We start from the raw sequence: 12,701 nt of genomic DNA on the forward strand, positions 1-12,701 counted from the left end.
TTGTATCGATCGGGATACAACTCCAAGTGTCTGTTACCATAGGACAGGCTATCGATAGATGTTTTCTTCCCTGCAGGGGTGCACCAACTTACCCACCACGCTCGATTAACTCCGGCCGGACACACTTTCCTGGGTCATGCCCGGCCTCGGCCAAACAATACGCCGCAACCCGACCTAGGCTTAATAGAGAGGTCAGCACGCCGGACTAAGCCTATGCACCCAATGGTCATGGGCCATCTCCCCGGGAACTCCTGCATATTGCGTACGCGGCCGGTGAGCAGACCTAGCTACCTCCTTCAACAAGGCAGGAGCTTACGCAGTCCAACCCGGCACGCGCCGCTCAGTCGCTGGCGTCGATTAAGCTTTGGCTGATGCATACGACGCAGAACGCCCATACTATGCCCACGTGATGGTTAGTGCTATCAGGCCAGAGGCCCCTCGGATCAAATATCCAAACCGTAGTGGATTAGGAGCGAGCACGCGGTAACGAGCAGAGACTCACAATCGAGGTGACCCCGTCGCCCCTTCTCGAGTACATGCGGCAAGGGCTAAGAATGCCCGGCCACGCCTCATAAGTTTCTCGCGGGCACCTTCCAGGTCAACCCGACTCCACATCACTCGCTAATAAGCTCGCGCGGGTACCCCTTGGGGCCGACCCGTCTTTAGTAACATGGTTCGGTGTAAAGTCATAGTAACCATAGAAACAGTGTGTCTAACACCAAGGGGAAACCCGAGGAATCACCCGTGGTGAAATCCACTCGATGTTATCATCAAGGTGAACGTAAGAGGATCCACCCTCGAGGTCCACACTTGAGGGGTCGCACGATAGAGCCGTAACGGAAGTGGTTAAGGAGGAAATCACCCTCGATGACCTCGACCGTATAGCTACACTACAGGGATCTCATCAGGAGTGATGTAAGAGGTTCCACCCTCGGCACTCGATGGTAACTCTGTAGAGTCATACAACTAGGGGGTGATGTGCGGTGTCGGGTCCTGGACATCGATCACGTTGATCGAGTCATCGAACATAAAGCGGGGCAACTGGGACAAGGTGGGGGTCACTGATGGATCTCTAACCAACCTATACTAAGCAGTTTTGGATAAGCAGGTAAGGTATGAAAGCAGGTAACAAAATCAGGCTATGCATCAGAGTAGGATCATACATAAAGCAGTAGCAGATCTAATGCAAGCAAGAGAGGGAAAGATATGGGCGATATCAGAATGCTCAAGGGGGTTTTGCTTGCCTGCTCGCTCAGACGAGAAGGAGGGGTCGTCGGTCACAGGGGCATCAGCATCGTCACGGGGTCTACCGAAGAGAAGAGGGGGGAGAAACAATAAATACATAGCAAGCAAGTGCATAACAGGACAACGGGTAGGGCTAGACGTGTTCTAACATGGTGCTACACGATACCGGTGAAAGGGGAAGTCAACCGGGAATGTTTTCCCGGTTCCGGGCTTGTGTCAGACATAGGACCGGAGGGGGAATGTTCCATGTTCACCATGATAGGGGCATGTGACAGATGAACGGACCGCGAATCGGATTTGTCTCGTCGTTCTGAGCAACTTTCATATATAAAACTTTTTCATCCGAGCTACGGTTTATTTTCTACGATTTATCAAAATTTTAGGCATTTTCTGGATTTATTAAATTATTTAAATCGAACATTATCCAGAACAGTAAAAGGTGATGTCAGTATGACATCACCATGACGTCAGCAGGTCAACTGACCAGTTGACCAGAGTCTAATATGTGGGTCTAGTGGGACCCACTTGTCATGGACTAAGCAGATTAATTATGGTTTATAATTAAGCAGGATTAATTAAGTTTAATGAAAATAGATTTGTTAAGTTAATTAATTAATTAATTAATTACTTATATATTATTGTTATATTTTTAAGTCCGTTTTCATTTTAACAGGGGGCGGGCCCCATTCGTCATTGGCCCAGGGGCTAACGGGTAGCGGATGTGCGTTAACGGCGCAGGGCGCTGCGGGCATGGGCGCCCGTCGAGGCCGGAGCCCGTCTGGGCGCGGGATGAGCGCTGCCGCGCGTCGGGCTGCACGGCAGCGGCGGTGCAGCAACGAGGCGCGCGCGGGGAAGGGCGTGCCGGGCGGGAGCGAGGGCGCGGTCAGGGGCGCACGGCGCGCGCATGAGAGCGGCTGGGTGGAGTGGCAGGGCGCGGTGAGCAAGCCGGGGAGGGAGGCGATGCGCGAGCGCGCGCGTCGGGCGTGGCCGGCGCGGCACGAGCGCAGCCAGGGCGTGGCCACGGCGGGGTGCGGGCGCAAGGCACGACGAGCAGCAAGCGAGCACGGCGGGCGAAGTGCGTGCGCAGCGAGCGGGGTCGGTGCAGGCGCATGCGCCAGCGCGGTGGCGCTCGGGACGACGGAGAGAGAGGGGAGATGGAGGGGGCGCTCACGGCCATTGCCGAGTAGGGGGCCGGCGAGGCTCGTCGGAGCCGATGAGGGAGAGATGAGGAGGCGAGGCGACGCGGCTCCGGCGAGCGGCGTCCGTCGGCGAGGTCGAGGCGGGGAGGAGGACGGGGACGATCCGGCGCATCAAGGTGGCGAGCCGCGGCGGCGGCGGGGTGGGAGGAGACGGGAGGCGGGAGGCGGGTCTCCGAGTGGCGGCGGCGATTGGCGGGGCCGGTCGGGGTTGCCCCGATCTGACCGAGAGGGGGAAGAGAGAGACGTGTTCGAGGGAGAGGGGATCGTGCAGGGGGGAGTGGGGAGATATTTTCGGGTTAGGTCACGATGAACCAGTAGGGGTTATGCAGGGGGTTGAGGGGGACGTGTGGGTCGGCCTGGGGGTTACCTGGGCCCAGGCCCAGTGAGGGACAGGGGTTTGTCTCGTTTAGTTTTTTTAATTACTTTTTATTATTTACCTTTCACCGTTTTAGTTAATTTCCACAGTATTTTAGTTTAATTAAAATACAAAAGTAGTTTCTAAATTAGTATTACTATTTACACCTCTGCCACAAAAAGTTTCACTCACAAATAAAACAGTTTAATTTTTATAGAAATTATAAAAGGCATTTAAATGGTTGTTTAGCCACTGTTATATATTCACAAAAAGGGATTTAAACATATTAAAAAGTGTTGGGTCACCACCAATATTAACAAGTGATTATTTGCCACAACTTGAACATTTTAGTTTTTATGTTTGAAAACTTTTATCGTTTGACTTTAAATCAAATTTGAATTTGAATCGGTTTCGAACTAATACGAGATTAACGACATTAACCGTGATGATGTGGCATGATTAACAGGGAATTACTGTAGCTTAAATATCCGGGCGTCACAATTCTCCTCCACTACAAGAAATCTCGTCCCGAGTTAAGAGGGGAAGTGACTGGGAATGGATTTGGTTACGAAATTCTAACGAGTCATCTCGGTCTTGGTTGCTCTTCTCGAAGAGGTCGATCCATTACATGGGTGTCTTCATTTCTCTGCTTCGGGTCATCTTGACGATGTTGGCATCCTTTCTTCGGGAGCCCCATCTTACTTACGAATAGGAAAGGGGCAGCTTGACAACGATAGAACGCTACCAGGGGTAATCATCGGGGGTTATCCCACGAATGAACATATGAGTATCTCTCAAATTGAACGAATAAAACATGCCGAGAGCAAAGTAATACGGTACAATAAGAAGTTTCAAACGGGTAGACCATTGTTCGATGACTGACACAAGGTGTGAAAGGGGTGCAGAGTAACGAGAATAAGTATTATGTCTGACACCAGAATAGATCACTAGGAAGGTGGTTCGCGAATTACACATGAAGCCAAGTATGAGGAATAACCTTGGAAACGGGCGGTGTACACGAGAGTCAGGTTTCGATCCTGGGACCTGTGGGTTATGGGCCCACCATGTGGGTTAAAGTAGAAAGGGGGATGACATCTTGCACGGTCATGATAGCAAGGTATGTCAGAGGGTATCTTGTCAGTTATGTCGGCAACAACATTGATAATAACGACAAGGGATGAAGAGAACCATTTTCCTGCTCGTTGAACGAGGCGGGCCGTTAGGCAAAGTTCTCTTCCATCGGTGGCTACTGGAATGTCATCAACAATAGTAACAGGGTCTTTACTGACAGAGTTTTACTGACAAAGTTCTCTTCCTAAGCAAGAAATTATCTCTACTGAGATAAGTTAGTTTACCGGAAAGGTTAAACAAAAGAATGGAAAGGAAAAATATGATTAGTATATTAATCAGAACAATGGAAAGGAATATTAAATATCCTTGCAAGAAGCTTTCATGATAAGTTCCACACCATGTCCGTGGGCATGAACACAAAGGTTCAGGGTCGACTCCCACTTCTACAATGCATAACCTTTTATTTTACTTCTCGCTCTTGATGAGGTTGTAGTATTGAAATTTTATCTGACGAAAAGCCAGTAGAGTATAATCCGCATAACTTTCGAGTTCACACAGATTAGGGAAGGCATAGGTTCAACCCATCGGGGCATCTTAGGAACATATATCATAAATTTCAAGAATAAATAACACAAGCTCGGTAGCGGAGCATGGTTGACAACAACAGGGGATACAATTTACCAAAGGCATTATTAATCCGAGGAAAAGGCTACAAGGTTACTGAATATGAAGGACGTTGTCAGATAAAATCCAAAAAAGGGTTCTGGTGGTCCCCAAGGGATCCGATGTGAGCATCAATATTCAACCAGAGGAAGAAAGAATGCAAGGAGATCAGATTATAGAAACAACTGACTAACTCAAAGCTCAATTGCAAAGGAATTATGAATTCCAAAACAAGGGATCAGAAGCAATGCTCTGATTAGGGATGGGTAGGTAGAATAGCCTTAGGAGTACAATCGATGGTGATTTGATTGGTCGAGATCCAGCACATGTTAAAATGACGTCTGTGCCAGAAGGATGAATTCTAGGATCTGATTGAGGATTGCGAGCATTCGCAACATATTGTATCAACGGACTCAAAATGATAATGACAAAGGATGACAATAAGATTACTAGACTTATGGTATTAACCATAATGCAAGCAAGCAAGAAATTCAAGAACAATAGGTTGTTGAGGATTTTCACAAGAACGAATGGTATTACGAAGACTTTTGTGAAGTACATGAATCAACTGAGGATGAGCGGATACTCGGTAGGTGCACAAAGTTATCCGTAGGGGTATTCAGGTGACAAGGAACTGCAAGGCAGTAAGCTCAAAGGATTCTCGGAACAAAGGAGAGCAGTTCAGGCATCTTGTAATAACAAGAGCAACAAGGAATGATTGTATGAATGACAAGTGTATGTAGTCATCCATAAGGATATATCGGTGGTAGGGAACTGCAAAGAAGTGGGCACAGGGTCTCGGGACTCATCGAGGAGTATCTTTAGAGTCTTCTGATGGAACAGTCGGTCATCTGTGGTGAAGGGGCTCTCTAGGATGAAGTGGTTACGAGAACCTATGTCAAGTTAGTAAAAATTTAACCCGAAAGGAAGAGAGATCGGAGTCCCAGAGTATAGAGGAGGAGTAAAAGATCCTAATACCACCCAATGGCGACGTGGGCCCCTAAGACACACAGCCATGTTAGTAAAAGTTTTTCAGTGACTAGACACAACTTCAGCCAAGGAGTTGGCAAGGGGGATCCTACAGGCAGTCGGCTCTGATACCAACTTGTGACGCCCTCGATTCAATCGTACACTAATCATACACGTAAATGTGTATGATCAAGATCAAGGACTCACGGGAAGATATCACAACACAACTCTAGACACAAATTAAAATAATACAAGCTTTATATTACAAGCCAGGGGCCCCGAGGGCTCGAATACATAAGCTCGAATACACAAGAGTTAGTGGAAGCAACAGTATTTGAGTACACACATGAGTTAAACAAGTTTACCTTAAGAAGTCTCGCACAAAAACAACATCGATCGAAAAGGCAAGGCCTCCTTCCTGGGAGCCTCCTAACTACTCCAAGTCATCAGCGGTCGTCACGTAGTAGTAGGCACCCTCGGGGTAGCAGTAATCATTAGTGGTGTCGTCTAGCTCCTGGGATCCATCAACTGGTCGCAACAATCGGGTATGGGGGAAAAAGAAGTAGCAAAGCAACCGTGAGTACAATCCAAAGTACTCGCAAGACTTACATCAGATCTAAACTAAGTATGCATTTGTATCAAAGGATAAGGGATGGATCTGTGGACTAAACTACAGAATGCCAGAAGAGAAGGGGAAAGCCTAGCCTATCAAAGACTAGCATCTTCAACATCTTGCAGCATATAGAAGAGTGCATATCAACATAATGTAAAGTAGTAGTAGTGTTATCAACCTCAGCCAGAGATCCTTTCTCGACTCCCTGCGAGAAAGCAATCCCAGAGCCATACTATCCATTTCTCATAACCATTTCTCATCTCAAGTATCCAGTTCTAGTTGTATCGATCGAGATACAACTCCAAGTGTCCGTTATCGTAGGACAGGCTATCGATAGATGTTTTCTTCCCTGCAGGGGTGCACCAACTTACCCACCATGCTCGATTAACTCCGGTCAGACACACTTTCATGGGTCATGCCCGGCCTCGGCCAAACAATACGCCGCAACCCGACCTAGGCTTAATAGAGAGGTCAGCACGCCTGACTAAGCCTATGCCCCCAGGGGTCATGGGCCATCTCCCCGGGAACTCCTGCACGTTGCGTACACGGCCGGTGAGCAGACCTAGCTACCTCCTTCAACAATGCAGGAGCTTACGCAGTCCAACCCGGCGTGCCCCGCTCAGTCGCTGGCGTCGATTAAGCTTCGGCTGATGCATACGACGCAGAACGCCCATACTATGCCCACGTGATGGTTAGTGCTATCAAGCCAGAGGCCCCTCGGATCAAATATCCAAACCGTAATGGATTACGAGCACGCGGTAACGAGCAGAGACTCACGATCGATGTGACCCCGTCGCCCCATCTCGAGTACTTGCGGCAAGGGCTAAGAATGCCCGGCCACGCCTCATAAGTATCTCGCGGGCACCTTCCAGGTCAACCCAACTCCACATCACTCGCTAATAAGCTCGCGCGGGTACCCCTCAGGGCCGACCCGTCTTTAGTAACATGGTTTAGTGTAAAGTCATAGTAACCACAGAAACTGTGTGTCTAACACCAAGGGGAAACCTGAGGAATCACCCCCGGTGAAATCCACTCGATGTTATCATCAAGGTGAACATAAGAGGATCCACCCTCGAGGTTCACACTTGAGGGGTCGCACGACAAAGCCGTAACGGAAGTGGTTAAGGAGGAAATCACCCTCGACGACCTCGACCGTATAGCTACACTACAGGGATCTCATCAGGAGTGATTTAAGAGGTTCCACCCTCGGTACACAATGGTAACTCTGTAGAGTCATACAACTAGGGGGTGATGTGCGGTGTTGGGGCCTGGACATCGATCACGTTGATCGAGTCATCGAACATAAAGTGGGGCAACTGGGACAAGGTGGGGGTCACTGATGGATCTCTAACCAACCTATACTAAGCAGTTTAGGATAAGCAGGTAAGGTATGAAAGCAGGTAACAAAAATAGGCTATGCATTAGAGTAGGATCATACATAAAGCAGTAGCATTTCTAATGCAAGCAAGAGACGGAAAGAGATGGGCGATATCGGAATGCTCAAGGGGGTTTTGCTTGCCTGGTCGCTCAGACGAGAAGGAGGGGTCGTCGGTCACAGGGGCACCAGCGTCGTCACGGGGTCTACCGAAGAGAAGAAGGGGGAGAAACAGTAAATACATAGCAAGCAAGTGCATAACAGGACAACACGTAGAGCTAGACGTGTTCTAACGCGGTGCTACACGATACCGGTGAAAGGTGAAGTCAACCGGGAATGTTTTCCCGGTTCCGGACATGTGTCAGACAGAGGACCGGAGGGGGAATGTACCATGTTCAGCATGCTAGGGGCATGTGACAGATGAACAGACCACGTATTCGGATTCGTCTCATCGTTCTGAACAACTTCCATATATAAACCTTGTTCATCAAGCTACGGTTTATTTTCTATGATTTATCAAAGTTTTAGGCATTTTCTGGATTTATTAAATTATTTAAATTGAACATTATACAGAACCATGAAAGGTGATGTCAGCATGACATCACCATGACGTCAGCACGTCAACTGACCAGTTGACCAGAGTCAAATCTGATATGTGGGTCCAGTGGGACCCACCTGTCATGGACTAAGCAGATTAATTAGGGTTTATAATTAAGCAGGATTAATTAAGTTTAATTAAACTAGATTAATTAATTAATAACTTGTATATTATTATTATTATGTTTTTAAGTCTGTTTTCATTTTAACAGGGGGCGGGCCCATTCGTCATTGGCCCAGGGGCTAACGGGCGGCGGATGTGCGTTAACGGCGCAGGGTGCTGCGGGCGTGGGCGCCCGTCGAGGCCGGAGCCCGTTTGGGCGAGGCGAGGCGCCAGCAGCGGTCAGCAGCGGCGAGCGGCGGCCCAAGGTGGCGGTGGTGGCGGGTCGACGAGCGCGCAACGACGAGGAGCGGGGGCGGGATGAGCGCTGCCGCACGTCGGGCTGCATGGCAGCGGCGGTGCAGCAATGAGGCGCGCGCGGGGAAGGGCGCGCCGGGCAGGAGCGAGGGCGCGGTTAGGGGCGCACGACGCACGCGTGAGAGCGGCTGGGTGGAGTGGCAGGGCGCGGTGAGCATGCCGAGGAGGGAGGCGATGCGCGAGCGCGCGTGTCGGGTGTGGCCGGCGCGGCACGAGCGCAGACAGGGAGTGGCCACAGCGGGGTGCGGGTGCAGGGCACGACGAGCAACAAGCGAGCACGGCAGGCGAAGTGCTTGCGCAGTGTCAGGACCCCGACTCAATGCCACATCGATCTAGCATGTAACACCTCATATCACTTTGCGGCCTCACGCACGGTATTCCCACGGGTGTCGCCTTACCTTTACCCGGGACCGTTTGCGCCTTTTGGCACACGTATATGACAGTGTCGCTAGCATCCATATGATAAGGAGCCCGGGCTGACATGGCTAGTCGTAAACCCAAAGTGGCACAAACTTATAGGGACAGGCATCCATGACCCAGCATCGAACGTGTCGGTCATCAGCGAGTGAATCCAGGCTGTAGCACTGGGCTAGCAGGACTCCGGTGAACCGGGCTGTAGCGGGCTAACAGGACTCCGGTATTCATCGCGTGACATTTCCCCGAAGGGACAGACACGGGAACGAAGAAGGACACATGCCGGCCAGCCTAAGTGTTCCGGAGCAGTAGCAAGCTACCATGGCTCGGTGGAAACACTAGGAGACATTTCCCGGTAAGAGAGGCTACTAAAGATAAACAACTAGATAGTCAGATCCCACACATACCAAGCATTTCAATAACATACACACAATATGCTCGATATGTGCAATACAACATGGCATCACAAAATGACTCTACGAATCAAGTAGTTTATTCAATAGGCTCCGAGGAGCGAGATATTACAAACATGGGTCTCATGACCCAACAATCAGAGCATACAAGTCAAAGCACAAGCGGAAGCTTAACATGTCTGAGTACAAACAACTATAAATGAAAAAGGCTGAGAAGCCTGACTATCTACCAGATCCTGCCGAGGGCACAAGATCGTAGCTGAGGTAACAAGCTAAACGTCGAAGTCCACGTGGAACTACTAGTGAGACTGAAGTCTCTCTGCAAAAACATAAATTAAGCAACGTGAGTACAAATGTACCCAGCAAGACTTACATCAGATCTAACTACATATGCATCATTATCAACAAGGGGATGGTGGAGTTTAACTGCAGCAAGCCAGCTTTGACTCGGTGGCTAACCTGAACTACGGCTGCAAGTAACTCTTTTGAGGTGGCGCACACGAGTCCACATATTCACCATATCAATACACCACTATGGATTCGCTCCCGTCTCCCTACGAGAACGCCATCCATAGCACTCACGCTTATCTTGCGTATTTTAGAGTATCCACTTTCACTTGTCTATGAACTATGCAAGGGGTCCAAGTTTCCATATCCGAGGAATCCAGCTATTCGAATAGATAATGATAACCCTGCAGGGGTGTACTTCTTCACACACGCTTTCGCCACTTATCGCCCTGTACACGTCATGTACCTCAGCAACCTTCAAGCGGAAGCCGGGCGAGGGAGTCGGCCACGACCTGACTAACCGAACAAGTCTCTAGTCCAGGTTTATCGCCTATTCGGGTTCCATCCGCAAGGAGATCCGGCCGAGGTGTCGCTCACGGCCCCAAACGATGTGAGCAGGGTTCCCAAGCCCACCATCCGGGTGCCACTTGGTACACCGTGCCACTGTGCCTAGTCTGTCCCAAGCCCACCTGTACCGGGTGCCACTTGGTAGACTACTAACACTACCTACAAACACCAGAAACTAGTTGCAACTCCTGGACAGAGATCAAGTTGATTAATAAGTCGAGAGAGCTTGGAGCGCCCGGAGCTCAATGTGTGGTAGTAACTGATCATGGATCACAAACACAGAACTCAGTTCCCGAGGACGGCTGCAATGAGACAACCCACCATGTACTCCTACATGGCCTCTCACCGCTACCTTTACCAAATCGTGTTCACACACTTAGCTCACACACAGTAGGACATGTTCACACGCCTCTGATTCATCCCCGATGAATCAGACCTGACTCAACTCTAAGCAGTAGCAGGCATGACAAACAAGCATGAATGAGTAGGCACATCAGGGCTCAAACAACTCCTACTCATGCTAGTGGGTTTCATCTATTTACTGTGGCAATGACAGGTCATGCAGAGGATAAAGGGGTTCAGCTACCGCAGCAAGTAACAAATATGTCGTTGTTGTCCTAATGCAGTAAAAGTGAGCAGGAGCGAGAGAGTGGGATTTTATCGGAATGAACAAGGGGGTTTTGCTTGCCTGGCACTTCTGAAGATAGCATTGAGTCTTCATCAGTGTCAACGATCACAACGTCGGAACAACGTCTACCGAGGGGGACAAATACCGGCAAACAAGAAAGAACACAATTAATGCAATGCACAATATGATGCATGCTCATGACATGGCAATATGAATGTGTTTTGGGCTAATGCACTTGGCTATGATTTAAATGAAGTTGGTTTGAATACATGATTCAAATTCCAACTCCATATATGATTATTTAAATGCCCTTTATTTGTTTTGTCCAAAACAGAGGACAAACATTGTTCAAACATGCATGAAAATAGTACAGATGGATTCCTTGAATTTTTCTGATAATTTTTCATATATAATTTATTTAATTTGGAGTTACGGTTGAATTTCTATGAATTTTAGAAGTTTATACAATTTTCTTGAATTTCCTGAATTATAATAATTCCAGTAATTCATTATTGCGTCAGCCTCACGTCAGTGTGACGACAGCAGGTCAACAGGGACTGGTCCGGGTCAAACCTGACCAGTGGGGCCCACTGGTCAGTGACTCAGGTGACTAACAGAGTTAATTAACTCTAACTAATCAAATTAATAGCCACGGGGCCCACTGTCAGTGTCAGCAGGGGGTAATTAGTTTAACTAATTTGATTAGTGCTAATCCTAATTAGCTAACAGGGCTGGGCCCACCTGTCATGGACACAGGGGGGGTCCCGCCGTGGTCAGAGTGGGTCAAACCCACCGGACTTGGTCCACGGCTCGTCGCCGGTGAAGCCCGAGACGGCGGAGGGGGTCTGAATTCCTCCTCCGGCGTCCAAAACGGCGACTGAGGGGCTCTACATGTAGCTGGTGTGTGCGCGCATCGAATCGTGGCATCCGTTCGTGCTGGGGAGGTCGGATTTGGCGACGGCGGCGAGCGGGGCGGCGGCCGGAGCACGGCGAGGTCGGGGTTGGCGCTAGGGGGCATGGCAGGTCGCACGGGTGGGCGTGCCCGGCTCCTGGAAGAGTGCTGAGCACGTTGCCATGCTCGGGAGTTAGCTACGGTGGCTCTAGCCTCGTCTGCGTCATCGCCGGCGGCGAGGAACTGTCGGCTCCGACAGCCAGGGTGGTTAGAAGGCGCGGACGGGCACGGGGAGAGAGGGGAAATGGACAGGGGCTCACGGTGAGTTCGAAGAGAAGGTCGGCGTGCCCGTGGAGGCGGTGGAGACGGTGAATCGACGGCGGCGGTGGTCGGAGCCGGAGGTGGAAGACAACGGCGATGGCGATGTTCCAGGCCCTCCCGGCTTGCGTGGCTCATCGAAGATGAAGAAGACAACGTGGCGGAGCTTCTGGGCGCGTCGTGATTGCGTGGGGTGGCCAGTGGCCGCGGCTATGGCGAACGGCGGCGACGGCTGCGCTCGGGGCTCACAGGGAAGAGAGGGAAGAGAGAGCCAACGGAGGGGGAGCGGTCCAGAGGGAGAGGGGAGAACGAGGGGAGGCTCTGGGTGTCTCCGTGGCATCGTCTAGGAGGGCCGAGGAAGCAGGAGGTGGCGCACGGCGGCGCGCGCGGCCGACAGGCAGCTGCCTGCCTGCTCTGGCGGGAGGAAGCAGGTGGCTGGCACGGGCCAGCACAGTGCTGGGCCGGCCAGCGGGCTGCCAGGTGGGCTGCGTCAGGTAAGGTTTTCTCTGCTCTGTTTTATTTTTTTCTTCTGTTTTGTTTTATTTAATTTCGTTTTGCCACTATTTTGAATTTAAAAATAATTCAAACAATGCCAAAAGCTCCTCTGAATATTTTTATTTTGCTAGATGGACTTTTCCAAAAGCTCATAAAATATTTCAGGGATATTTGAAATTAT

The 12,701-nt window shown here is 50.1% G+C and overlaps 1 protein-coding gene across 1 annotated transcript in view; it reads left to right on the forward strand.

Moving 5' to 3' along the window:
* The first annotated feature begins 1,995 nt into the window (after positions 1–1,995).
* The window catches only part of LOC123101197 (uncharacterized), a 37,418-nt gene continuing 26,712 nt past the window's right edge, over positions 1,996–12,701 (forward strand). Inside the window, 1 exon segment of the mRNA XM_044522761.1 lies at positions 1,996–2,286. Coding sequence (XP_044378696.1) covers positions 1,996–2,286 — 291 coding nt within the window.

Source organism: Triticum aestivum, chromosome 5A (genome assembly GCF_018294505.1).
Source record: "Triticum aestivum cultivar Chinese Spring chromosome 5A, IWGSC CS RefSeq v2.1, whole genome shotgun sequence".
Classification (NCBI taxonomy): Eukaryota; Viridiplantae; Streptophyta; class Magnoliopsida; order Poales; family Poaceae; genus Triticum; species Triticum aestivum.